Source organism: Phodopus roborovskii, unplaced genomic scaffold (assembly GCF_943737965.1).
Source record: "Phodopus roborovskii unplaced genomic scaffold, PHOROB, whole genome shotgun sequence".
Lineage (NCBI taxonomy): Eukaryota > Metazoa > Chordata > Mammalia > Rodentia > Cricetidae > Phodopus > Phodopus roborovskii.
In genome coordinates this window covers 22,698,378-22,725,932 of record NW_026126416.1, presented here as the reverse complement: position 1 = coordinate 22,725,932, position 27,555 = coordinate 22,698,378, and the positions used below count along the sequence as shown (strand labels likewise).

The following is a 27,555-nucleotide window of genomic DNA, read 5'->3' as shown; positions in this document are numbered from 1 at the left end:
CACCCTAAGAAGCCTGGCGGACAGAGTTAGCTGGTCCAGCCTCAGCCCCAACCACAAGAGCCCGCCCTCAGTCCCGCCCTCCCGGAACCGGCGCCCCCATTGGTGGCGTCTGGCGGCGCTGCCGCTGTTATTTTTCGAATATATAAGGAGGTGGAGGTGGCAGCTGCCCAGCTCAGCGTCCTTCCCTCCCTTCCTCCCTGCATCCCTCTCCTCACTCCCAGGCCCATTGCTCTTCCTCCCTTCTTTCCCTCCCTCCTTCCCCTCACCCCAGGCTCGCTCTCGGAGCCGAGCCAGCTGGATCAGCGTCTGCTCGCCCTCGTGCTTGTGGCCCTGTAGCTAGCCTTTGCCCACCCCACCACGATGGAGGTGCACCAGCAGAAGTCTACGCCAGGCTTGGCTCTCATTCCTGACCTCGAGCTTGGTGGCGTTCAGCGGCCGCGCCACCTCTCAGGCTTCGGGTTGGAGTCTGATGGCTTCCTGGGGTCTCCGGAGCGCGCGGCTTCCTCCTCTCCGGTTACCAGTCTTACCCAGACCATGCATGACCTCGCTGGGCTCGGCAGGTAGGATGTTCCATGAGCACTGGGTGTGGTGGGATGAGGAGCCCCGACTGGATAGACACCAGAGCCTAGGAATGCTGAGCACGAACGCCTTTACCCCTGCTTCAGGGACCTGGCACAAGGGTGCCGAGTCAGAAGTTATGGGACTTACATCCTCCAGGTGACCAGCTAAGAATCATTCACCCTCCTGCTCCCTCACTGTGCCTTAGGCAGAGTATCATTGAAATTGGCATAGGAGTGGGTCATACAAAGCATGCACCCTGCTGCATCTCTCCAACTCCCCTAAGACTTAAACTGACTAAAACTGGCAGAGCTCCCCAAACGTGCCTGTGGGATCCCAAGCTTGGTAGAGACCCAGGTCTTGGTCTTTGCCTCCAGGAAAATGCATGGATAGACGGGGATGTGAATGAAGAGCAGGGAAAGGCTCTACAGAAATTCCCTGCTACCTCCTGTCCACACTCCTTCCTCACTCTTCTCCCTGGTTCATCTCTTCTGGCCCCTTAGCAGGGTCTTTCCTGAACCAGTAAATCCAGAGAAGACCCTCTAGGGCCTCTGTAGAATGAAGAGCTTGACCTGAGATACAGGATAGTCCTAGGATGTGATCATTTCTCAGTAATGGGTGGGTCCTTCATAGCTAGGGAATACATAGGAACATGGACCAACCAACTTCTAAACCCAGCGTTCATTCATCTCCTTTTCTGTGCCTATTCATCCTTCCTAGTGAGACCCCAAAGACTCAAGAAGGAAATCTGTCATTCCAAAACAGGCTGGTGGGCCTATCTCTGTCCAGGCGTACCTCCCTGTCATCCGAATCCTCGGAATCTTCTGATGCAGGTAAGGCCCAGGGTCCTTGGTGAGGTCCTCTAATGTCAGAAGAGATCAGGGAACTGCCTGGGCCTGCTAACTTCTTGGCCCATCAGATAAACATCCTTTCCACAGATGGGTGGGTCCAGAATCTTCTCCTATCTTGCCTTCAAAGCTGAAAAGAAAGCACACCTCTGGTGGGTCTTACCACACCCAACCTTAACTGGGGAGCTTGGGGGAAGTCTGGCCCTTGGTAGGAAATAATACTATCTTACCTACTCCCTAGTGATGAAGCCACTAAACTAGAGCTCCACCCACAAGGCACTTACTACCACCAAAAGTTCGTCCTTGTGAAACATTCTCTTAGTCTGTCACTTTTCTCCTTAGAAAGTCCCTATCTTTTTCAAGTCATTTTAAATCATCCTACAAAAAGTGCTTAGAAATCATTGCTCTTTTAAAAAACTGTGTTGAGGCTGGGTGGTAGTGACTCAGGCTTTTAATCCCAGCACACTCGGGAAGCAGAGGCAGACAGATCTCTGTGAGTTCAAGGCCTGCCTGGTCTACAAAGTGAGTTTCGGGACAGCCAGGGAGGTTTACACAGAGGAACCCTGTCTCAAAACAAAAACTAAAGCAACTGTGTAGAGACAGTTCCACAGTAAATAGATAATGTAACCCTGGCTTCTTTGGGGGTCAGTGTCCTATGCTCAGGTTCCATGAGTAGGTTTTGTTTCATTTCTTAAAGTATGTATGCCTTGATGTCAAATAGGAAGAGGTTTCTTTTTCCTTTCTTGGGAAAAGGTAAGCAGGGAAGGTGCTCTGTCCCACCAGGTCTCTGCATGGATTCCCCCAGTCCTATGGACCCACAGAAGGCAGAGCATGCGTGAGTAGAGAAGGGAGGCTTCCCACTGAGGAGTTGGCACCTGCCCTTGGGAATCTTTTTTTCTTTCTTTTTTTTAAGATGTGTTTTTTAATTATGTGTTTATGTGTTGTGTGTTTCTCCACATGGGGATATGTGCATGTGCATGTTTGGGCCTGGAGAGGCTAGAAGAGGGCTTTGGATCCCTTGGAACTGGGGCTCCAGGTTGTTGTGAGTTGCTCTGTGTGAGTGCTAGGTACTGAACTCAAGGCCTCTGCAAAAGTGACAAGTGTTCCTAGTCACTGGGCCATCTCTCAAGCCCCCAGGATTCTGCATTCTCATAGGGAAATCAAAAAGTAAGGCAGATCCCTCAGGGCTGGATCCCCAAGCCTTGAGAACTGGCTTCCTGTTTGAAGAAGAGCCCACAATCATAGAAACCAGGTGAGAGTAGGTTCAAGACCAGAGGTCATAGGGACAATGGCCTCTGGGGAAAGTATACTCTGATAACTGGCTCCAGCTAGCATTGTCATTCAGAAGTACAAACCTAATGTCCCATTTTTCTTTTTTGTTTGTCCACATTTTTATACATGTGAAATGTTTTTCCAACTTAAAACATACTGTCCTGATGGATGTGTTGGTCCATTATCTGTAATCCCAAATTCTCAGAAAGCTAAGGCAGGAAGAGTTCAAGGCCAATTTGAGCAACATAGCACGGCCACATCTCAAAACCTAGACCAAACAAAAGTAGTGACTGCATACTGGCTTGACTGGCTTTGACACTTGACTCTCCTAGCCAACCTTTGACCAGGCCCTTTGCAATAGGGAGTTGGGAGAGAAAGCTGGTCTTTGCTCTGGGCAGATACCACTTCCTTGCCTATAGGCACAAATTGTGCCATCTAGAGCACACCTGTCCCCATCCAGCTGCTGGAGTAGCTGTCAGGCATTAGGAAGGACAGCTGAGCACTGCCAGCTAGAGCTTTTGGTTTAGGGTGGCAGTTACTACTTCCTCCTGATGCCTTTGATCAGACTGTGCTGAGCTCAGGGTTTACTCACAAACAGGAAACAAGAATTGGGTGGGGATGGGAGGAGTGTAGCTTGGTTTTTAGTGACAACACAGATCTCTCACCCTTAATGCCCAGCTACAAATGATGCCAGGTTGATTGCACACAGACCCCTCTAAGGGGCCTGCACTTGCTTTTGACGATTTAGTTTCTCATAAAGAAGTGTGTGTGTGTGTGTGTGTGTGTGTGTGTGTGTGTAAGCATGTTCCACTGGACAGGTGGTCTCCAGCAACATAGTGTAAGGCAGGCAGGGCTGTATGCAGAAACCAATGCCTCAGCCTCAAAAGGAACATCTGTTGGAATTCTTTGCCGGCTGGCCTCTTCTAAGACAGAAGGAGGGGGTAGAAAAGAGGTTGGGTCTTAGAAAATTCCATAGGAGGGAGGAGAGGATGTAACCCGTATATTTGTCACTAGGAGTTTCTTCTGGGCTGATCCAGAAAAATACTAAAGCTGGGGCCCCCTGTCCTGGAGAGAGCCAGGCCAGTTTCTCCTAGTAGAAAGGGAAACCTGGCCTTGTTGGCATCCACCCCAGAGTCACCCACATTACAGGGTGCCTTCAGCCTATTGTTGTGGTATGGATCAGTGCCTTTCATGGCGGCCATATGGCCCCACTAATGTAATTTGCATACAGGTGGAAGGCCTATGCTAGCTGGTGCAGGCTGGCGAGACTGTTGCCTTGGTGATGTCTTAATGACCCTGTGACCTGCCCCAGCTGTCTCCATCGCTGCCTTTCTCTAGGCCTGCTTCCATTCAAGGCAGCCTTTAAAATCAATCCCAGGCTGCCTCAGTTCCTTCATCCATGATACCTGGTTGCACCAATGGTGGGCTTTTTTCCTACTCTCTCCTTCCCCTAGCCTGACCACAGGCCCTTGTCCTTGTTCTCATTGCTGGCCCTTTGGGGATGGGCTGGGGCCTGGTGCTTGAGGTAGATGTTGGCTACAGAGAAAAATGGGTTACTTCTCTCTCCTAGGTTTGAACAGGCCATTCAGGCAGCCAGTCGGGTCATTCAAAAGTGAGTGCTTTCTACCCTTCTCTACTTCTTGCTGCCTCCTGCAATGTAGATGGCTTGGGTGCAAGGAGACCCTGCCTGCTTTAAGTCACTGACCCCCCCCCCCATTTTCCCAGCTCTGAACTGTCCTTCTTTCTTTTGCAGTGAGCAGTTTACCATAAAACGCTTCCGATCCTTGCCAGTGAGTGTCCTCCAAGGCCTGACAGGAAGCTTAGGCATCCTAGCTAGCATGGACATCCTAGGGGCACCTCTTGGAGGGTGTGCTTGAAGTAGCCAGGCATCCCTGAACTGGTTGGGGGAGATGGGGTTGCATCTGATGGCTGAGTGGTCTGGGGAGTTGGAACAGGGTAGCAGAAGGTAGGGAGGGCCTGGGTGATAGTAGGAGTGCAGCCTTTAGCAGTTACTGCCCTGTCTGACCCTAGGTAAGGCTGCTGGACCACAGCCCTGTGCTACAGAACATCACCAACTCCCAAGCACTGTACAACCGGAAGAAAAATGAAGCAGGCTACAGAGCTGCCGACAGCCCCGGGGAGGACAAAGAGAATGTGCGCTTCCAGAGACAAGGATGGAAGAGGTCCAGGGAGAGAAGGGTACACTGGGTTATCCTGATGTTTCCTCTCCAATCTTGCCCACAGGATGGATACATCTTCAAGATGCCATGGAAGTCCACTCATCCCAGCCCTGCCCAAGCCCTGGCTGAGCGGGCCAGCCGCAGAGAGGCCTTTGCCCAAAGGCCAAGCTCAGCCCCTGACTTAATGGTACATGAGGAGAACTGGCTCCCTGTAGGGCCCTCAAGAAATATCACGGGGAGAGGTGGTGGCTGGAGAGATGGCGCAGTGGTTAAGAGCACTGGTTGCTCTTTCAGAGGACCTGATTCAATTCCCAGCACACACATGGCAGCTCACAACCCGCTATAACTCCAGTCCCAGAGGACCTGATATCCTCTTCTGGCCTCTGTGGACACTGCTGGCACATGGCGCACAGAGATATGTGCAGGCGGAACACCCATATCCATCAAACAAAGGTTAAAAATGCTAGAGGGACATTAAGAGAAGAAAAGAGTGGTCTAGACTTCCCCACCCTCACCCCCAGGTCCTAGAGGCTTATGCTCAGAAGGGCTGGAAGATTCCCTCCTCTGAGTAGTCAGTGTTTGTCATTTGGACAGTGTCTTACCCCTGAACGGAAGATGGAAGTAGAGGATCTGAGCCCTACGGCCCAATCTTCCTCTTCGTTGACTCCTGTTGAAAGGGCATCTGAAGATGATGATGGGTTTGTGGACATCCTGGAGAGTGATTTGAAGGTAAACAGCTTTGGCCCACAAGGCCCCTATTGCTCCCCATTCAGCTAGCCCAGGAAAGGAGACCTTTGACTTCAGCAAGACTACGGCCTTACCCCAATGTCAGAAGAATTTGAGGGAACTGAGTAACAGCCTGATATTGCCAATCAGAGACGACCAGGTGGGCTGGTGCTACAGAGGAATGGAGGCTGGGCATGATGAAGGTACTTCTCCTGGCTCAGGGCAAGCCCCAGCAGCAGGTGGGTCCCTACGGCTCTTTAGGTCTGGGGGACTGCCATAGGTAGAGGAGTCAGCAGGGCTGGGGACAGCCCAGCGTTTCTGGGAGAGTAGGCAAGGGAAGACTGTGAGGCTCATTCCGTGCTTGCATTTGTGATTGTGTCCTTGCTGATTTGACCTTAGGATGATGATGTGGTCCCCCCAGGCATGGAGAACCTCATTAGTGCCCCACTCGTCAAAAAGATGGATAAGGAAGAGGAACAGGTGAGGCTCAGTAGTGCCCCCCTCAGAGCTTAGGGATGTGGGGTCGAGGGACTGTGCATTCTAACTCCTCCTGTGTTACCCTTGTCAGGATCTCATCATGTTCAGCAAGTGCCAGCGGCTCTTCCGCTCTCCCTCCATGCCATGCAGTGTGATCCGGCCCATCCTCAAGAGGCTAGAGCGGCCCCAGGACAAGGACACGCCTGTCCAGAGCAAGCGCAGGAAGAGTGTGACACCCCTGGAGGAGCAAGAGCCTGAAGAACCTGTTAGTTTCTTCCTCCTGGGTCTGGGTTATAACTGCTCACCTGGGGATACATTTGGGCTGAAGATGGTCTGGGGTGTGCTCTCTTGGACAAAGGTATAGCAAGGGGTAGTGTGCAGGTACTTGTTTATGTGGCAGGGAAAGAGGGCCTCAGACAAATGACACTGAGAGGCAGTCTCAACCCTGACCTGGCCTCCATCTGCCTTGCCTTCCAGAAGGCCCGTGTCTTCCGCTCAAAGTCCCTGTGTCATGAGATTGAAAGCATCCTGGACAGTGACCACCGTGGACTGATCGGAGATTACTCTAAGGTAGCGTCCCAGGACTCAGGACTTCTGTTATCTGCCGCCCTGTCCCCAGAGGCCTCCCCCCCCCCCCCCCGCTTTCTCTCTTGTATCTTTTCCTTCTTGTTCTCATGCAGACCCTTCCCTCTGGCTCCCCTTCTCCTGGTGCCGCCTCAAATCTGTCCAAGCATCTGACATATCTCATTGAAAACATTTCCAAATGAGTCTCTGGAATGCAATCTCCTTCCTGACCTCTTGGTTTCTGCATCCCAGAGCAGAAAGCCAGAAGGCCTAGCGCTCCTCCTTTGTGTTTTTATCCCCCCCCCCAGGTTGTTTCCTGGGTGTGGGGACCCAGAGGTTGCACTCAGAGCTGAATCTGAAGGTTGAAGCAGGAGTTGTCTCTGTCCTTTCCAGTCTTCTTGTCTCACTGCCTGTTATTTTCCCGAGTGACTCATCCTTTTCTTGCAGGCTTTCCTCCTGCAGACTGTGGATGGCAAACATCAAGACCTCAAGTATATCTCACCAGAAACTGTAAGCAGGGTTGAGCCACTCTTCAGGTGCATTGGGGACCACCTTTTTTTTTTTTTTTTTTTTTTTTTTTTTTTTTTTGACTCTTGTCCTCCCCTGGGAGTGGGCTGCATGCACAGACCATCACAAGAAGGTTTTCCCTCGAAAACCTTGGCTACTCACCTCACCTGCTGGCCCCAACCCTGATGGCCTCCTGCAGATGGTGGCCCTGTTGACAGGCAAGTTCAGCAACATGGTGGAGAAATTTGTAATTGTGGACTGCAGATACCCCTATGAGTATGAAGGCGGACATATCAAGGTGAGATGCTGCTGGTAAGGTCAGACCCTCCATTTGGATTCCTTGCCGAGAGGATGAATGACCTTCCGTGGAGTGTTTCTCGTGGGTGGGGGTGGTTTCCTCCCAGCAAGAGGTGGGGTTACTTGCCTGGGAACTAAAAGAGAAGGGGCCAGGAGCAGGCAGGCTGCGGCTTGACCGCCAGATGCTCTAACAGAATGCTGTGAACTTGCCCCTGGAACGGGATGTCGAGACCTTCCTGCTACAGCACCCCATCAAGCCTTGCAGCCTGGACAAGAGAATCATCCTTATTTTCCACTGTGAATTCTCATCTGAGCGCGGGCCCCGCATGTGAGTCCTAGCGCTGTCTTACTGCTCAGCTAGTGCCCGCCTCTGCCCAGAACTGAGTGCTAGAGCCTCTTGCTGCCTCTGATAGTTTAGAAATGGCCTCGCTCTCCTGCTATGGAAAGCACCTTTTCCTATTGCCTTCTTTCCACCCACCTCATCAGACAACCCTTCATCCATTGCTGCACCCCAACAAAAGCTGATGCCAAGTCTATCAGTGTCCTTAAAATCTGAGGACCCTGTTCTAAGCCACATTCCCAGCGACACTCAGGCATTTAGTATCCTGTTCCCATGCTGGTTACCACCGGGGCCCTCAGCCTTCCTTCCCCTGTCTCCCCTCTGTTCCTCCATTAGTGATCTTTTCTGGTTATCCATTCTCTTGCCTCCTGGTCCAGGGTGGTCACCAGCTCCATCTGGTAGCTAGTAAGTAGCTTCTTAGTGGCTGGAATCTGTGTCTGCCATTCTCTATACAGGGGCCTCCTCTCTGCTGTCTTCCCCTGTCCTCTGGGGTCCCAGCACTTGGTCCCTGCCCGACAGTGGACAGTCAGTCACTGAGCTTCACTGTTGAATCCTCTGCCTCCTTCCCTTTCTTCCCTTGAGTCCTTACCACATCTGGTCCAGGAGACTCTGGAGCATGTGTGGTTTTTTCCTGTGTTGCTGTCCTAGTGACTGAGCCAGGTCATCACATACACTAGGGAAGACCTCTACCGGGGAGGGCTACCCCACACCTCCCTTTACTTTTTATTTAAATTATCGTGAACATGTATGTTGTATAGAGGCATATGTACATAGTGTTCATGTGGAGCTCAGAGGCCGGCTTTATGGAATCAATTCTTTCCTTCCATGTTTACATGAGTTTCAGGAATGAAGCCCATGGTTGTGCGGCCTTTACTCACTGAACCATCTCACCGCCCCCTCCCCCACTTAAAGAAGTTTAGTTTTGTTTTTTAACATTTGTAATTAGATTTAGAACTTTTATAAGAAAGCATTTTGCCTGCATATATGTCTGTACACTGTATGCATGCTTACATGCCCAGAAGAGGGCATTGGATCCCCTGGGACTGGAGGTATAATATGGTTGTGGGCCACCATGCGGGTGCTGGGAACTAAGGTGCTAGATTCTTTGTAAGAGCATCAAGTGATCTTAACTGCTAAGCACTCTTTTTAGCCATTGATCGTGTGTGTATGTGTGTGTGTGTGTGTGTGTGTGTATATACACACACACACACACACACACACACACATATATATATGAGTGCCTTTGTGTGGTATACATGCATGTGGTACATACATATATACATGTAAGTACATGCATGAAGAAGGCCATAATAGGGCATTACACATCCTGCTGTATACTCTCTACTTTATTTCCTTGAGACAGGGTTTCTCACAGAACTTGAGAAACCTTGAAGGCTTGTGACCTTCAGTCTAACTCCAACTGATCCTCCTATTTTTACCCTATACACCCCTAATGCTAGGGTTATAGGCTTTTTGTTGTTCAGGGATTTGAACTCAGGTCCTCAGGTTTACATTTACTCAGCAGGTGCTCTTACCCACTGAGCCACCTCCCAGCCCTACCCTTTGTTTTGAGACAGGGTCTTCCTCTAATGTCCAGGCTGGCCTTAAGCTCTTTTTGTAATTCAGGAAGGTTTTGAACCTGCAATCCCTCAGAATCCTATGTGTCTAAGATTATAGGCTTGTGCCACCAGGGGAGTCTCTGAGTGGACTTTTATTGTGTTCATTGGTCACCTCTCTTGCTTCCTCTTTCCTGGTACATGTCATAGAGTGCTCTAACTTATGCAACTGCCTTCCAGAAACAGTAGCCACTCCTGATTTACCTCTGTCTTCACCCCACTCTCTCTTACCTAGTAGCCAGTCTAACCTAGTAGATGACATTCCTGTGCTCTGAAGCCTGTGCCCTTGGAGGCCCCCAAAGCAGCATGTACAAGGCATAGATCTCATTCTGACATGTCTCCTGCCTTGAACCCCTTCCCACGCTGCTCCAGGTGCCGGTTCGTCAGGGAACGGGACCGCGCAGCTAACGACTACCCCAGCCTGTACTACCCTGAGATGTATATCCTCAAAGGCGGCTACAAGGAATTCTTCCCACAGCATCCGGTACCATGAGTGGGGTGGCCACAGCTCTCCTGACATGGGACAGGGTCCAGCCAGGCTGTAGGCCAAAGAGGGAAAGGCTTGCCCCTCCCTGCACAACCTACTCTTTCTCCCAAACTGATGGATTCTTTTCATCTTCCCATCCTCCTTTAGAACTTTTGTGAGCCCCAGAACTACCGGCCCATGAACCACGAGGCCTTCAGGGATGAGCTGAGGACCTTCCGCCTCAAGACACGCAGCTGGGCTGGGGAGCGGAGCCGGAGGGAACTCTGTAGCAGGCTGCAAGACCAGTGATGAGTCCTGCTGCCACCCTTACCTCATGGGGTCTGGTAGCCAGTGGGTCCCATGGGCCTATAAGGCCACCTACTTGCTACAGGCCTCAGGTGCTATTATTGGGTGTTGGGGGAATGGTGTGGTGTTACATCTTGTCTGTCCCTGTTCTTGATTCTCCTGTCTTACTCCACTAATTTTCCATATCTTGGTGCCAGTCTCATCTTGAAGAGCCCAGCCTGATGGGTGGACACCAGCCAGGAGGAAGTGCTTTGTGTTCATGGGAGCCTTTTACAGTCCTTTTTCCTTGTTTGTATTAACGATTTGTCTTCCTGTGTTCAGAAAGCCCCCTTTGTGGAGAGACCCTCAGCCCTTTAGAATGAGCGCAGTAGCTCCTTGGGTGGTCTGGGAGCCGCATGCTACCCCTGCTTCTGCACAGGCTGTTTGCTTTCTTCTCCTGGCCTTTGCACAGCACCTTCATCGAAAACATAAGCGCTTACTTTTTCCTGTTGTCTTATCTGCAGCTTTTATTTTTGTTTGTCTGACTTAGCCTGTTTCAGGACACACTGACAGCTGAGTAGGCTCCCTCATACATCTGGGGGTTAGAGATTCAAATAGCCCTTACTCAGTAGACCTGGCTTTTGTTAGCCCAGAAAGGGACCTTCTCCTTTAATGCCCCCAAGGCAAGGGCAAAGGCCTGCTTCAGGAGCTTCTGGGAGTCCCCTCCCTGCTGCTGTGAACTCTAGAGCCTCACTGGTCAGGGCTTGCTGCTGAGCAGGACAGTCACTGAGCTTCCCTTTTGACCCTGTCTTCTCCTTCCCTTTCTTCCCTTGAGTCCTTACCATGTCTGGTCCAGAAAACCTCTTAGTGTATGTGTGTCTTTTTGTTTTGTTTTGTTGTTTTCTGTGTTGCTGTACTAGTGACTGAGTCTGGGCCTGTTGTAGATGGACAGGAGTCTGGGTAGTCATGGATGTACAGTGCCTTGCACACATGTATGCACACAAACTGGGTGGAAGGATTTTGGTGAGCATGATGCATATGGCAGGAGTGTATGTATGTGTGTGTGAGCAAAGTCTTTACACTTAGCGTTTGGAAATATTAAAGGAACATTGTCATGGAAGCAGCTAAATAACAAAACCAAGCAACCTCTGGGCTCAGAATCTACATATGGGAAGGTCATGCTGGAAAGCCCCTGTGAGTCCTCTGTTAGGGCCTTGGTTCAATAAAACACTGAGCAAGTTGAATAATCTGTTTGTTATGCACGGGTGATAGGATCCGGGTGAGGACAGACCAGTAGAGGAGGAAAGGGTTTCTGGAGAAGGGACTGTGTCTCATGTTCTCCTCTGGAGTTCTCATGCTTTTGAAATGGAGGAGAGTGGTCCTCTTATTTTCACTTAACAACCCAAGCTCTCCTGAGCTCACCCTTCTTCAAGCCTGAAGTAAGTGACCTCATCGCACCTCAAAGAATCATCAGTAGTTCCTGAACTGGAAATCCTTTTTTGAATACCTGAACAAATAACCCATAAATATGAACAGTGTTTCTCTGTATTGCTTTGGAGCCTGTCCTGGAACTCACTCTGTAGACCAGGCTGGTCTTGAACTCACAAGAGATCAGCCTGCCTCTGTCTGCTGAGTGCTGGGATTCGATCAAGGTTGCACCACCGATGGCTGGCATGATTGTAGGGTTTTTTTGTTTTGTTTTGTTTGTTTATTGAGAGTGCACACACACAGGCATGGCTCAGTGATAGAACATTGCTGGGCTGCATGAGGCCTTGGGGTTGGTTCCCAGTAGTCTGGGAGGGTAGGAGGTAGTAATTCAGAATGCACACACATCATGTATGGTTCTCACTTTTCATAGGGCTTGTTGTGAAGTAGGTAAAGCAATGATTATCTTCCCCACTTTGCAGTTACCCTTGGTCCAGAGTGCCCTGAAGGGCACAGAAAATGGGCTGTGCTGGGTTGTGGCTTTGACAGTCTAGACTTTGACAATGCTAGACTTTGTGGATGGAGGGAAGGTCATGAAAGAGTCCCCACTAAACAGACAGCTACATACTTACAAGAAAGTAGGTAAGGGACCGGAAGCTCTTGTCCACTCTGAGCCCAGGTGGTCTGGTGCCATAGGAAAGTAACTGGATGCTCAGAGGGCATTCACTTGCCCTGAGGATACAGCAGGCAAGAAACAGCTGTTCCATCCTACCCAAGACACATCATTTACCCTCACCTTAATCTGAGAGAAGTCAGAGTGGCAGTTAGGGCCAGGCTGCCTTGCTTCAGCTATCATCTGTCCATATTGTCCCTGGACAGGCGGGAACCTACAATGCCCAGGCTTTGTGCAACCTGGTGATGTCCCTATGTTGTGTGTCAAGACTTTTCCTGAGGAGATGAAACACACTTATTGTCCTACTTAGTGTTTCTATTGCACTGAAACATGATCAAAGCAACCTGGGGGAGGAGGGCATTTATTTGATTTATACTTCTACAGCACTGTTCACTGTCAGGACAGGAACTCAGAGAGTAGGAACCTGGAGACAGACACAGATGTGGAGGCCATGGAGGTGTACTGCTTACTGGCTTACTCCTCTTGGCTTGCTCAGCCTGCCTTCTCATAGAACCCAGGACCACCAGCCCAGGGGTGGCACCACCCACAATGGGCTAGGCCTTCCCCCATCAATCACTGGTTAAAAAAACACCTTACAGCTGGATCTTAGGGAGGCATTTTTTTAACTGAGGTTCCTTCCTTTCAGATGCCTCTAGTTCGTGTCAAATTGAAATAAAATTATCCAGAACACTCATCTATTCACAAAAAAACAAACAAACAAACAAAAAACAATGAACAAACAAAGTTCAACTTGGTGAAACAATTGAGTTAGTTTTATTGGGGTTACTTACAGGAGCAGAAATGACTCAGACAATTGCATTACCAAGGCCCATTAGAGAAAGCATGAGTGACGGTTCATAAAGCTATGAAACCTGGAGCGCTCTGCACAAATGCATGCAGTTCAACAGGTTGGAGAGTGCCCTTTTTAGTTTCTTCCAGGCAGCTCTTCTTGCCTGAGAGTCTTCTTTGAACTTAGCGTCACTTTCTCTGAGAAAGACTCAGCTTTTATATTTTAACTCTGGCAGGGAGGGGCCTAGTGAATCTGCTCAGTGTCGGGGACTTCCTGAAGCTGCTTTGACTTGCTTGCCTTCCTGCTTATGAAGCTTCCCTGCAGGATGGAATGCTTCGATCTCAGAGGAAACTTACACAACACCCTGATCAGATGGACTGTAGTCACAGCAGCAATCATGGGGCACTTAGTATGTTACTCAGCCTTCAGCAGGGGACATTCAGCTCTTTTTGTCCAAGATGGGGGATGCAGAGGGCACTGATAAAGACTGGAGATAGATATCCTGCCCAAGAGAAGTCTTGTCATCCATCCCAAGGAAGACAGGGGTCCTAAGCAATCATAGGGTTGCCATTTGGCTTCTGCCTTAGCTCAGGATACACCCTGCCTTGGAAAGCTGAGGTAGGAGCAGAGGTACTTAGCTTCTCCTCCCCAGGAGATGAGGTGTTTAAAGTCCTGGAATGCCAGCCACTAACCCTGGTGGTTTTGCTGGCTTCAGGGCAGTCTGGAGTTCCAGCTTGTGAGAAGCCTGGGTGCAGCCATCACTGTGCTGCTGATAAATGCTGTCTGTAGTGGCCTGGCTGAGGCAGGGCCTAGGATCTAGAAGGCAACAGGGAGAACCTTCATGTGCTTCATGGACTCTGTGAACTGTTTACTTGGTGACTAAATTATTTTGTTTTATTGTTGTCTTGGTTTTTGACAGGGTCTCACTGTGCAGTCCTGACTGACTTAGTACTCATTATGTACGTCAGACTGGTCTCTGACTCCCAGAGAACCTCCTGAACATTGGGATTAAGGGTGTTTATACCACACCTAGCTCAATGACTGTGTGGTTTTTGTTCTTTTGCTTAATTGATTTGGTATTCTTTTTCTTTTTTTTTAAATACATCTTTACTTATTTATTATGTATACAGTGTTCTGCCTTCGTGTTTGGACACCAGAGGTGCCACCAGATCTCATTATAGATGGCTGTAAGGCACCATGTGGTTCCTGGGAATTGAATTTAGGATGTCTGGAAGAGCAGCCAGTGCTCTTAGTCTCTGAGCTCTCTCTCCAGCCCTTGGTTTTCAAGACAGCATTTATCCAGCTGGGTGGTGGTGGTGCACACCTTTAGTCCCAGCACTCAGGAGACAGAGGCAAGTGGATCTTTGTGAGTTCGAGGCCAGCCTGGTCTACAGAGTGAGTTTCAGGACAGGCTCCAAAACAATACAGAGAAACTCTGTCTCGAAAAACCAAAAAAAAAAAAAAAAAAAAAAAAATCTCTGTAGTTGTCCTGGAACCCTCTCTGTAGGCCAGGCTGACCTCAAGCTCACAGAGATCTGCCTGCCTCTGACTACTGAAGGGTAAGGACAAAGGGAACTTGACTTTCGTGTCCTTGTTCGGAAGTGGACTTGGCAAGGCTGGTGCAGGGGTGGAGTCAGTGCCTTGTTAGGAATCAAGGTTGCAGTTTCAGAGGACCTGACGCTTCCTCCTGGGCTGTTGTTATCAGTCCTAAGGCAGCTGTGCCTGAAGCATCCCTTGTTCCCTTTGTCAACATTGACTGGTTTAGCTCTCTGCTGACCTTGGCCATTCCTACCACCACCTCCACCCCTGCAAATAGTGTATAAGATGCTGTGCTTCTTCTAAGTGACTCTAAATCTCACTAAGCTAATAACTGAGGTCAATCACCAGAGGCAGCCAAATAAAATCAATGAACTTCTGGTCCAGAAGAGGTTTTCACTGGACTATTTCAAAATGTAAGGTGCAGTAGTGATGCACAACCTTTAATCCTGGCACTCAGGAGGCAGAGGCAGGCAGATCTCTGAGGTCAAGGCCAGCCTGGTCTACAGAGTGAGTTCCAGGACAATCAAAGCTACACAGATAAACCCTGTCTCAAAAGCAAAATAAATAAATAAATAAATAAATAAATATAAATAAAAAATAAAAAAGGTTTGGACAAATTATAATTTAATTGTTGTTATTCCTATGTGGCAAAGGGGGCAGGTAGCTGTCAGAATTGAACCCACAGACTGCCGTGTGGCCTAGACAGGTGTTTAAGGACCTCAGACCAGCCTAGTTTCTATTGTTCCACAATGAGAGGTGAGGTAATGTTAATTAATTTAAGTTCCACTTGCCCCCACACAAGGTCTGCAGAACATCTAAAACTCTTTTGGATTAGTTGTTTGTTAACTCTAGGTTGAACTATTCTGTGAACAATAGCCCACATATATCCAGAAAATATTTCTTAAGAGTGCTTCACCCCACTTTGATCCCAGCAGACAGGTGGATCTTTGTAAGTTCCAGGCCAGCCTGGTCTAAGAGCAAGTTCCAGGACAGGCTCCAAAGCTACAGAGAAACCCTGTCACAAAAACAAACAAACAAACAAATAAATGGTGCTTCATCCCTGGAATTGAACCCATGGACACCCACTTTTGATAGTCAGTGAAGCTGTTGGTAAACTCTGTCTGGTGCCACACCTATAATCCCAATACTTGGCAAATGAAGCAGGAGGATAGGTACAAGTTGAGGCCAGTCTGTTCCACAATAGTGAGTTTCAGGCAAATCCATAGCTACACAGCAAGGCAGACCCTGTCTCAAAAAAGAGAACAGATTAAAAAAAAAAGTTCAGTCCCATCCCCACAAAATCAACCAACCAAAAATCAAACCTGTTGATTCTGAGAGAGGTTTGGTCAGGGAAGTCCAAAGGCACATGGAATCTGGAAACAATGAGAAGGCGGCTGAGAAGTTACTGCTGGCTTGGGTGGGGGTGGGGAGAGGAAAGACACAGGACAGGACCCAACACGGACTCTGCAAGGGAACCTCATATGGTATGAGATGCTGCGCAATCAAAAGACCAGTAGCTACGGTACCTGTGTGGAGTAAGAAGCATGCCTACCCTCTCCACACACATTTGTGCAGATGCCAAGGAGCCCCACCCTCAGCCCACACTGCCGTGCAAACCCAGGGGTGGGGGGGGGTAGGAGGGTGGCTGAAGCTGCTAGGCCTGGATTCAGCAGGTCTGCACAGTAAGAGGGGAAGGGAGCTCACGTGGCTGAACTTAGACTGCCTCGTGGAACCTCCTGGCTCGCAGCCCTACAGGAAGCAAGACTGTTTGAAAGGACAAATCATACACATCTTTGTCAGCCTGGGGCTGAGCCATGACCACTTCCCTGAAGGGAGGGCTTAGGGAAAGCTCCAGATGTAGGGTTGGGAGGGTTGTTGAAAAAATCCAATCCTGGACAAGGAGGCAGTTCCCATGCTGGGTAGACAGTGGTAGCCAGCCTAGTGAAGGTGTTGGGCCTTCCACAGATCTAAGGAGAGGGGGCTAGCCAGCTCACAGGGTAGCTGCTAGGGAATGAGGGAGGAGAGACCCAAGGAGTGTAGAGAGTCAAGCCGAAGTCTACTGACACATATGACCAGTGACACATATCCCATCAGGATAATTCATTCATTTCATTGAGCCTCTAGTCCCTCATCTGTAAAATGGGGCTAAGAAAGTCCCTCGGGATAGAGAGATGGCTCAGTTGTTAAAAGCACTGACTGTTCTTTCAGAAGACCTGGGTTAGATTCCCAAAATCCACATGGTGGCTCACAATCTTCCATACTTCCAGCCCCAGGTGATGGGACACCCTCTTCTAGCCTCTGGGGCACCAAGTCCACCAACCGGGTAAAACACCCATATCCATAGAATAAAAATAAAAAAGCCCTTTCAGGACTAAGCATTGGCTCTGTGAGTAGGTGAGATGCACACAGCAGGTGCCTGCACAAGCACCATCTAGAGTCTCCTCAGGCTGTTGCTGCTTAGGAACAGTGTGGGAATGAAGACAAGATCAGAGGAGTAAAAAGTGAGTCTAAAACATTTAACTAATGGGGCCAGCCTACGAGTTTCCTCCCCTTTGTTCACCTGAACAAGCCCCTGGTTGATGGTACCAGGGAAAAGCTCAGCTTTGGTGTGCAAGTGGTGGCCATTCTGTTCCAGTCTGGGAAGCACATAAGAGCAGGGTTTTGGGGGAGAAGGAGTATGGGAAAAAGCAGCCTCAGTGGCCCAGGGGAACTCCCTGCATAAGGACATGCACAGGGAGGTGGAGCCCAACAATGCACAGACAGGGCCAGAGTTGTGCCTTCTTTTATTAGAACAAGTGTAATCAGCTCAAATTCAGCCCACACCAACTCACCCCTCATCCCCCCCCAAAAAGCACAATCCACCTATCTCTTAGTTTCTGCTAGCCCTTATCAGGAAGCCAGTAAAGAAAAATCCCCTGCCTGAGGCTGGCAGATTTCACTAAACAACCCTTCCTGCATCCAGATGCAGGCAGTGATAGCCTGAGGTCTCTAGGTTTCTAGCCCTCAAAACCAAACTGGACTGTCACCCCTGGCAGGTGTGTAGCCTGAACCTGGAGATGGGACAGATGTCTGGCAGAAGCAGCACAGCTTTACAAGCCTGGAGGCAATTCTAGATGCAGCCTGAGCACCTGAAGATGGGATCCACTTTCCCCACCAAGTCAGCAGTAGCTGCTTCACGAGACATCCTAGCAGTGGGCACCAAGGAAGTCCAAACAGGACCCCCGAGCCACCGCTACCAGAGAATGGGGGCAGTGCTGGAAACGTGCAAGGGCAGCAGGCAACCATTAACTTGGAGGACCACTGTTAAGAGCAAGGTGGGGGTGTATGGAGTAACAGAGTCCTCTGTATCTAAGAGGGAAGAAAAAGCATGGGGTGTGGCTCTCTGCTCCATCGGGGCTGATAGGCTGGGTCACGGATCCAGTCATCTGTTCCCTTCAAGCTCCTCTGTTTTTGTGACAGTAACTTACTACATTCTTTCCTTTTCACCTTGCCTGTTACACACACATGGAATTCCACACTATAACCCGTGTGTCTGGTATGTCCCTCCCCTTCACACCCCATCCCACCCTTAGTCTCTTAGCTGCCATCTGTACCTGTTTTCCTGGGGTTAATAAATGGTGTCCCCACCTGCCTCTGGGTCACTGAGTCCCTCCCAGATGCCCACTTCCCATGCTAGGGGTACTTTGGGCCCCATGGGCAGGCACCCGTATGTGACCGGCCTGACTGCAGCACTTCCAGGCCCCAGGCTGCCTTCCACTATCTGCAGCTAGGTCTTTCAGCCTCAGGGGCCACAGATAACCAGGGCTGCAAAGGTCAGATAATGATACCATAAGTCCTATTACCTGAACAAAACTACAGCTTCACAGTTACTCATCCTTATGTGCATGAGTGTTTCACCTGCATGCCTGTCTGCACCACATCCATGCAAAATTACAGTTTGTTTGAACCCTACATCAGGTGGTGCCTTCAGTGCCCCAGTGCTAGGGAGACATTTTTCCATGGAACTCCGGTCCTTGGGATAACATGGGAAGGTTATGAGAGTCTGAACCTTGGGATTCTTCCCACCATTTGCAATTGCTACAATTTATACAATTTAGTCCAAAAATATTACCTCCTCCATGCAGTCTACACAGATTGCTCCTGTGGGGTCAATGCTTGGATCCTTCCCCTTTGAGAATGGGTTGCTCCTCTTTCTTTTCTTTCTTCCTTCCTCCCTTTTTTCTTCTCTCTCTCTCTCTTTGTTTGAGACAGGGTTTCTCTGTGTAACAGCTCTGGCTGGCCTTGAACTCAGAGATCTGCCTGCCTCTGCTTCCTGAGTGCTGGATTAAAGGTGTGCATCACTACCACCCTGCAAGGCTTGTTGCTCCTCTTTTCTAACTCCCACCTGCTGTGACTACTGCACTCATCTGCACAGAACCTGCTAGAAGTACCCAGAAGACTGTCCTCAGCTCGTGGATAAAGAGATAGCATGCTTTCCTCCTCTTCTTGACCTCTAGTTCTATACAGTGTCTTGAGTAGCTCAGGTTGGCCTCAAATTCATTATGTAGCCGAGGCTGGCCTTGATCTCATGATCTTCTTGCACCTCCCAAGTGCTGTGATTCCAGGTATTCGAACCTGTTGTAGAATGCTCTCCTCCAAGTAGAACAGCCATCATCTTCAAAACAGCCATGAGTCTTTGCAAGAGACTCCCAAGATCAGGCTTGTTGATTGTTGGCATTCCCACAGGGAGCCAAGGAAGCACTGAGTGAGCGAAGCCCTGAGTGTGTATTTTGACAAGGGCATAGCCTGTTAAGGACTCCAATTGACTCACAGAAAATTTGCAAAGCACATGTGGGCCAGGCATAAGAGGGATGGCAAATCTTTCCCAAGGAGTCAGTGTGTGTTTATGAATGATTGATTGATCCGTGTGTGCAAAGACCAGCAACTCTGGTGTCCTCCTCTTCCTGGATGGTACAGCCTGAGACTGTTTACCTACAGAGACTGCCTACTGAGACTAGCCAGCTGCTCCCCTGTGTTGTAATAATAAACAGGGTGGTGGAACTCATGCTTTCCCCAAGTTGGGCTCTGGTGGAATCTGTTTGGTCATCATGCTTTGTACAGGTCAGGTTTGTTTGTGTCTCCCCAGGGAAAGCATCCTTGCGGTGACACCATATTAGGCTCTCTGTTCTCTTTCAGGGCATGTCCATCCTTCACCATCTTGTTCAGGTTCTCCCCTTGTTTCTTCCCTCCATGCTGGCTGCTGTGGGAAGCAGAGCTCATGCTCCAAATACTTTCCATTCAGCACTGTGTTGTGTGACTACTCATCTGCCAAAGGAGAGATTACCCACAACTTCCTTTTTATATTATACATCTGAACGGTGCTTAACTCCAAGTCTTGTATTTTTCTAGTGCAGGGAAAGGATTCTATTACATCCTTAGCTTATTTATTTCTTTTTGAGAAAGATCTCACTATGTATCCTTAGCTTGTTGCCTCTGCCTCTCCAGTGCTGGGATTGAAGGTATGCACCTTCTGGCTCTTAGTTCATTTTAAAACCAGAAGTCAAGCTGGGCAGTGATGGCTCATGCCTTTAATCCCAGCACTTGGGGGGCAGAGGCATGCAGACCTCTGAGTTTGAGGCCAGCCAGGAATACACAAACAGAGAAACAACAACGAAAAATTCAAAGTAGGTGATTATTTCAGTGGATTTTCTAGAAGGTAAAGAGCATGGCTAACATGAAGTGAACACTACTGAACTGGCTACTCTGGGTCATGCCAGAGTGGGCATGGGCGGATGTTTCCAGGGCCCACAGACTCTGAAGCACAGGTTGAAACCGGAAGAGGCCAGTGGCCACAGGGAAGGGATCTCCCAGGGCACTCCCACAACAGCCCTTGAGCAAAACCATCAGATGAGCCCTCCACTGCAGCCTGCTCCCAGTGCTCACCAGGGAGGCCTTCTGTGGTGCCACATTCATCTGCTGCATCCTCCACTATCTTCCAGGGTAAATGCTCAGTGCATCCTTCTCTACACAAGGTCAATTCTCCAGTGGTTTTGGTCTTGACATGGACTGCCTGAGTGGTGAACAGAGGCCAGGATATCATGTTCCCAACGCCCCCAGCAGTCACAGACCTCTGCCAGGTCTTTGCTACAATCTGCTGGCAGCATGAGGCCTGGCCCAGAGTGATAGGGACTGGGGACCAGGAACTATTGCCAAGAATGGCATTCTCTAGCTCTCTGATTGAGGGCCCACAATGCCTCCTGGCCCACCCTTTTCATCTTCACCTGACATCACGACCCTCCCCCCAGCCTGTGCACTACCTATTCCCCTTGCAAGCAAGCTGCCCATTCTTAAGGCCTAAAGGATCCAGAATGCATTCCTTCTCTTCGTGGAGATCTTTCTTCAAAACCCCTGCCTGGGCCACTCTCCTCTTCCAATATTTGTCACCAGACAGTATTCATTAAGTACCTACAGTCCTGGCCATATCGAAGATATGTGTACCCCACGAGAGACACAAGTCATTTAATAAGGGGAAAGAATTCTAATCTGAGGAGACAGCCCTGGTGGAGATGTTGAGGTACAGAACACTGGGACATACTTAAGGAAGCCTAAGGAATTTACATGCCTTGCAAGAGGTAAAAGAATGTGCGTGCATCTTTGCCCCAAACATCTCTTGGGCTGAGTTTCCAGGCTGAATCTCCACCTTAAGGCTGGTGCCTGGCACCACCCGTTCCAAACTTTAGTTTTAGGTCTCTTAAGTTTTGATGGGCCTCCTGTGAGGAGTTAAGCAGCGGCTAGAAAGGGGTTAAATAGCCTTAAACACTTGCCCCAGCTGTCATTTTATGGCGTTTCACCGGGGCCTTACAAAGTTGGCAGACCTACAACAAAGTTGGGACTGGAACTGGAATCCTATGTCAAATCCAGGACCAGCCTTAACCCACCTGACAGAACCAACCATAAAGAATCTTCACAATTGCCTACATATTCGTATCGCCTTCTAAAGGCATCACATTCTGATGTGAGTTTCAGCAGGCAGGTCTCTGCTCCTGCGATCCGGTCCTTACCAGGGCACACAGCATAGCTTGGGGATAGCCTTGCTGAGGCCCCAGTGGAAAGTTCCGCTCATGTCGCGGAGGCCTCAGCGCCCCCTGGCGGCCACCCTCGCGGTGCCCAGACCGCTGCTAGTCAAGGGCTTTTTAGCGCCTCCAGGGAAGCTCGCCGGCGCCCCGAACCCTCCAGGGCACTCTCGCAGTCGCGGGGTCGGCTGGTCAGAAGCCTGCACGCCCTTGCGAAGCAGGGCGCCACGCTCGGACTACAGGCCTGGCCAGGGCTGCGCTCGCACTACAACCCCCAGAGTCCAGCGCGCCGCTGCCCGCGTGAGGCAGTGACGTAAGTGGGGCGGTCAGGGGGAGGGGGAGCATGGTGGCCGGGAATGATGACGCGCCTTGCTGGCTTTTCTTCCTGGAGCGGGTTTACGAACTTACCTGTTGAGTAACTTTGAATTCTTGACCTAGTTATCCTTAACCGGGGAGAACCACTGAGTACCCTCAGCCTTGCCATCCCGGGGGTCGCCACTGTCCCACGTTGTCCACAGCAGCCAGGGACTCCCCATTCATCTGTGACTGACTTGAATTCCTGATCCTTTTGCCTCCACCTCCAGAGTGCTGGGATTTCAGGTATGTGCCACCATGTCTTATTTTTGAAATAGTTTTGGTTAACTGGATAGATCCCTTTGGATAAGGTTTGTCGCACTCGCTCTGTATGCAGATATGGCATTTAGAGGTATTTTCTTGTGTGTTTTCTAAAACAAAGGCACGTTCCTACATTCAAAACCAAGTGGCATTGATCAAGACAGACTTCTAACTCATACACCATACTTAAAGTTGTCTTCGTGGTGCACAGTATGGAGTCTGGGTTATTTTTGTTCCAGGAGCAGGCATTACATTCAGCCGTGGTCTCTGATTTCCTTCAGTCCATCAGTTTTTCCTGCACTCTTATGACCGTGATGCTTTTGGAGATTTCCAGATAGTTTTGCAAAGGTAGGTTTACTATTGTATGAGCTATCTCCAACCATGGGTCTTGTTCTGTGATGCAAACAGGACACTACATTATTCAAAGATTAGGCATATCTAAGTAGATAAGTGATCATTGTCCAACCACAACACTTTCTGGATACACTTGCAGGCCACACCCTTCTGAGGGTACCTCCTTAGTAGTGGTTTCACTTTTACCTCCTAGGTCTCTGGAGCATCCACCCACCTGGAGCCATGGTCCATGCTTTCCTCATCCACACCTTGAGGGCCCCGAATTTGGAAGATACAGGCCTTTGCCGAGTGCTGTACTCCTGTGTCTTTGGTGCTGAGAAGTCACTGGATGATCCACGGCCACAAGGTGCAGAAAGGGACAGGCTCTTCCGCAAGGAACAGATTTTGGCCGTGGCCAGGTAATGTCACAGCCCAGCCCCAAGCTTCATTAGACACAGCTGATTAAGAATCGGAATATTTCCCCCATCTTCTACCACTGTTTATAAGTACTACTGTGAAAAAGAGTCAAAGGAAAAATGCGATTATCCTTATGATGGGTCTGGGAATTTTATGTATGTTATTTAATCCTCGCAGTCTTCTGAGGTGGTTATGGTTACTACTGCCACTTTACAGAAGAATAAGCTAAAATACAGAGTGTTTAAGGAACTTAACCTGCCCAAGGTTATGCAACTAAAAAGTGGCTAGAAATGGAGATTTAAGTATAGCCAGGCAGACACGTACAGGAGAAACATGCTTTACAGTGGAGATCTTCATAAGAGAGAGAACATGGTATGTTAGGACTCTACTCAGGGCCGCTGAATGCCAGAGACTCAGAGCAGTTTTAGGAAACACTGTTAGGGAAGTGATTAGACAGGGACCTTTCCATCCCAGACCTACATGAAGTGTGCAGCTCCTGCCACCTCCTTATTCTTGACCTGGTTCCCCTCTTGCAGCACAGACCAAGAACTAAACAGTTGCCCTGTTAGAGTTTTGTTCAGGCTGGCCTCCACTTCTCTTGTGTATTCCAGGATGGCCATAAACCTGCTTCCGCCTCCCAGTGCTGGGATTATAGGCTTGCATCACCATACCTGGCTAAACAAATGGCTTTAAAGCCTGGCTAGAAGAAGATTCAGGAAGCCTTGGGGTGCCGGGGCAGCTTTGACAGTTACATGGGAGGTGTTTATGACTTGGAGAAGGGTGAATGAATAGTTGAGAGGTCAGATGACCCCATTAGATGGCTCCATTCTTCTCATTACTGATTTGCCTCTCTGTTGAGGAGGCTTCTTCGAGGCAGGTCATACAAGACCTCACCCCCTAGTCCTTTTCCCAGCCTGAGGAGCTGTGTTCAGATCCTGTCTTCTCTTGGCTTTTTAGAGTAAAGTGGTTCAGAGCTTGCAGGCTGGAGGCTGGATTTCTGTATCATCACATTTCTCTGGCTTTGTGTCCCAAGGAAGACCTCTTAAGCTTTCTAAGCCTAAGTTTCTTTACCCAAGATATGAGATATTGGCAGCTCCCAGCTACAGTGGAAGTTGTGAAGTTGACAGAAGTATCTATGTATGTATGTGGGAGGTGGGGGGTAGTGCCGTGGTGGTCTTGCCAGGCCTCTCAGCTGCCAGACTGACCTGACTCCTATTCCAGACAGGTGGAGTCACTATGCAGGCTGCAGCAGCAAGCATCTGGATGTCCCTCCACAGACCTGCAGCCTCAGTTCTCAGATGAGCCTGTGTCCCTGCATGAGGCCCCTCATGGAGCCTTTTACCTGGGAGCTGGGGACCCTTTCCAGGAGCCACAGACAGTGGTGTGGCTGGGTGTGCTCTCCCTAGGCTTTGCCCTGGTACTGGACACCCATGAGAACTTGCTCCTGGCTGAGAGTACACTCCGGCTGTTGGTCCGCCTTCTCCTTGATCACCTCCGGCTACTGGCACCAGGCAACAACTTCTTGTTGCGGGCTGACCGCATTGAAGGAATCGTCTCCCGCTTCCTGCCACATGGACAGCTGCTTTTCCTCAATGACCAGTTTGTCCAGGATCTGGAGAAGGAATTCAGTGCTGCTTGGTCCCGCTGACTCCCCCCCCCCCCAGAATGAGGACAAAGAGGGAGAGTAAAGACTACGTACTTCAAGGAGAAGTACCTCTTACCTAGGCTTGCCCTAGTGTGATGTGTGGTCACACTCTGGACAGATGGATTGGACAAGCTGGGAGGAAGAGGCCTGGGTAGAAGGCAGAGGAGGCTGTCTGTGCCTATTCCTAGGTCAGTGAAATTGCAGAACATCCTGAACCTAGAGCTGCCATGTGACCTTCTAGACTCTGCAGTGTTCACCACACTAGTCCTTGACTCCACTTCCTCCCAACCCTACCAGCTGCCTGTGCTGGAGCAGTGTACTGCCTGCCAAGACTTTAGCTTACCTTCTCTATAACCCCAGCACAAAAGGAGTCTTTGGGACTCCCTTCAAGGTGGAGGAACTGGGCCGGTATACTGGCAAGCCCTGGCCCTTGCCTTTGCACATCATCAAGGATTTTGTCAGCAAGGCCTATTCTGCATCCAGCTCCATCAGCATGGGGATTCTGCAGCTTCTGTATCTACCAGGCAAGCTGAGAACACAACAGCTTTTCTCATCTGCTGGCTGGCGAATGCCAGTCGTCTGGCCCAGGTGATGTCTTACTTTGAATTAAAAATAATGGCTGTCTCACTTTGTCCCCTTTTTGTGCACCTCATGGATGCAGTGACCTCCTGTGAGTGAGCATCTGCCTGAGTGACCCCCACTACCTGCTCAAGCACCCTCCTCCGAGCTTCCTTTTGAGTCCTCCATCCTCTCCAGATGTTTGTTTGTACTTCTCTTGGATGGTGGAACTTCCTTTTTTGCTGGAGTATTTGTCACAGGTGGTTGGTTAGTGTGGATACCTGAGAAGCAGAGACTGAGACATTTCCTGAGGGCAGTTCTGTCCTTCTGCTGTGGGACCCGAGGATCAAGCTCAGGCCATCAGGCTTCCTGGCAGGCACTTTAATCAGCTGAGCCATCTCACCAGTACATGATGTGTTTTTTCCCAAGTAAAATGGAGCCCTTTTATTTCAGAAATATTTTCCCAACTAGGTCATTAAGTGGCTATTGTGATTCATTGTTCCATTTAGATAATCCAACTGCACAGCACGTGGGTCTCCTGTTGCTCATCTTCCCCTATGCTAAGCGTGGCAGATACCAAAAGCTCCAGGAAAGAGAAGTTACTTTTGGAAGATGGATCTCTTGTGTACAGAGACGGCACAGTGTAGCTTAACCAAGAAGGGAACCGTAGTCTGCAAAGTGAGGCTCAACCGTGTCCCACATCTCTGCCATCTGAGTAGTTCCAAATCATCCATCCCAGGAGGTTGGATCTCATGGTATTCAAATGTGATTTCTTCCGCCCCTCTTCTCTGCAGTGGGATGCCCAGTACCCAGTACCACCTCAGCATTTCAAGATCTCATGGAACATTTGTGTCTCCAAAACATCTGAGTCTATCCTGTTATCGGTTTCACTGGCCTCTCAGAATGTTACTCTCCTTTCTGCTTTGTTCTCTAAGCATGTAATATGCTGTTTCCACTGATGCTCACTCACCAGAAAAAAAAAAGAAAGAAAAAAAAGAAAAAAAAAAATCAAGTACTTGCATTTGGTCATAGCTGACTGTTATGAGCATTTAGGGAGATATATAGGAGGAAGAGAGAGAGAGAAACAACCTCATTAACCTTGTATTTGTCAGTAATCAAACACTGTAACGAAATATCTGAGGCTGGGTTCATTTTTAAAGAAAAGAGGTTTATTTAATCCCAGTCTTGAAGTTAAAGTATGGCACTGGTGTTAGCTTGGCTCTAGAGATATCCTCATGGTGGATGGCAATTCAGTGGTAGGAACATGGGCAGAGAGAGGCCGGGAACATCAAGAAAGGAGTTGGCCACACAGGAAGCTAGGAACAGACAGGAACCAATCATGACCTCACAGTAAGCTCTACATAGATGACAGGTAGGAGTGCTTTATAACATATTCTAAATTGTGAGAGCACATTTGTATATCTTTGGAAGGAAAATGCAAATGTATCCATCTATTGTTTTTTTTTTTTTTTTTCTGAGTTAGCCTTCAATCTTGATATCTCAGGATAAATGAACAATTTTGTAGCCTTGGTGTAAGTGAACATCCTGTATCCCACATACAGAGAATGAGGGGAAAGCAGAACTCAGACTCAAGCCCAACAACTGAGTGAAATTAGACTAGGCTTATAATCAGCCTGCTAAAGAAAGGAAGCCAGACTTGGAGAATGATAGTCCTCTGTTTTCTCAGACTGAGCCTCTCTGAACAGAGTGCAGTTTAAAGATTCACTCCTTTCTTAAGTTTTTTTATTTTATGTGTATAAATATTTCGTGTGTATATGTGTGTGTGTGTGTGTATGTGTGTACCATGTATATGTGTGCAATTCCCCAAAGGTTAGAAGAGGGCACCTGAACCCTGGAACTGGAGTTACAGATGGTTGGAAGCTGCCATGTGGGCACTGGGAACCAAACTCAGGTCCTCTGCAAGAGCAGAAAGTGCTCTTTACTGCTGAGCCATCTTTCCAGCCCCAAGATTCAGTTGTGGTCTCGTCATTGGCTTCTGTAAGTGTCTAGCAGCAATGAGTTCTGAATTCAGATATTTGGATTACCTTAACTACCTCTGAAAGTCTGCCGTATGCCAGTATCACACTGGCATATGACCAAGAGCCTAAGAAGTGCATCTGAGAGACAAGCCTGCACGTTGACTCCCCAAAGTTCCCAACCGTTCTTCCAAGGGCTTTTAATTATTCCTGGGCTCTACTTGGGGCCTTTGCCTCCCAATAATTCTCAGATTGTCACTTTCTTTTTATAAAGTTTATGGCTAGGGAGAGGGTCACTGGGTCAAAACACTTGCAGTGCAAGCCTGAATACCTGAGTTTGAATCCCAGGACCATGTAAAGCCAGGGTCAATAGCTCACACCTGTAATTCTAATGCT

General features: G+C 49.2%; 2 protein-coding genes across 2 annotated transcripts; both read left to right on the top strand.

Annotated features, from left to right (window-relative positions):
* The first annotated feature begins 127 nt into the window (after positions 1-127).
* Positions 128-11,383, top strand: Cdc25b (cell division cycle 25B). Its single transcript, XM_051183352.1, has 16 exons — positions 128-560; positions 1,279-1,391; positions 2,190-2,241; positions 4,249-4,290; positions 4,432-4,468; positions 4,710-4,832; positions 4,923-5,045; positions 5,453-5,587; positions 5,984-6,064; positions 6,153-6,326; positions 6,539-6,631; positions 7,073-7,135; positions 7,332-7,430; positions 7,624-7,757; positions 9,758-9,869; positions 10,020-11,383. Exons 1-16 carry the CDS (start codon positions 361-363, stop codon positions 10,158-10,160), a joined length of 1,722 nt encoding a protein of 573 aa, XP_051039309.1. The 5' UTR covers positions 128-360; the 3' UTR covers positions 10,161-11,383.
* Positions 11,384-22,777: 11,394 nt separating this feature from the next.
* On the top strand, positions 22,778-26,957 carry Ap5s1 (adaptor related protein complex 5 subunit sigma 1). The gene is made up of 2 exons (XM_051183351.1): positions 22,778-22,982; positions 24,202-26,957. Exons 1-2 carry the CDS (start codon positions 22,807-22,809, stop codon positions 24,626-24,628), a joined length of 603 nt encoding a protein of 200 aa, XP_051039308.1. The 5' UTR covers positions 22,778-22,806; the 3' UTR covers positions 24,629-26,957.
* The last annotated feature ends 598 nt before the right edge of the window (positions 26,958-27,555 follow it).

Bases quoted from the DNA above. Each gene is read 5' to 3' on its own strand.
- Cdc25b (XM_051183352.1), top strand. From the start codon at position 361: ATGGAGGTGCACCAGCAGAAGTCTACGCCAGGCTTGGCTCTCATTCCT. The intron at 4,291-4,431 runs GTGAGTGCTTTC...TTTCTTTTGCAG, and splicing joins GCCAGTCGGGTCATTCAAAA to TGAGCAGTTTACCATAAAAC. The intron at 6,632-7,072 runs GTAGCGTCCCAG...CTTTTCTTGCAG, and splicing joins TGATCGGAGATTACTCTAAG to GCTTTCCTCCTGCAGACTGT.
- Ap5s1 (XM_051183351.1), top strand. From the start codon at position 22,807: ATGGTCCATGCTTTCCTCATCCACACCTTGAGGGCCCCGAATTTGGAA. The intron at 22,983-24,201 runs GTAATGTCACAG...CTCCTATTCCAG, and splicing joins CAGATTTTGGCCGTGGCCAG to ACAGGTGGAGTCACTATGCA.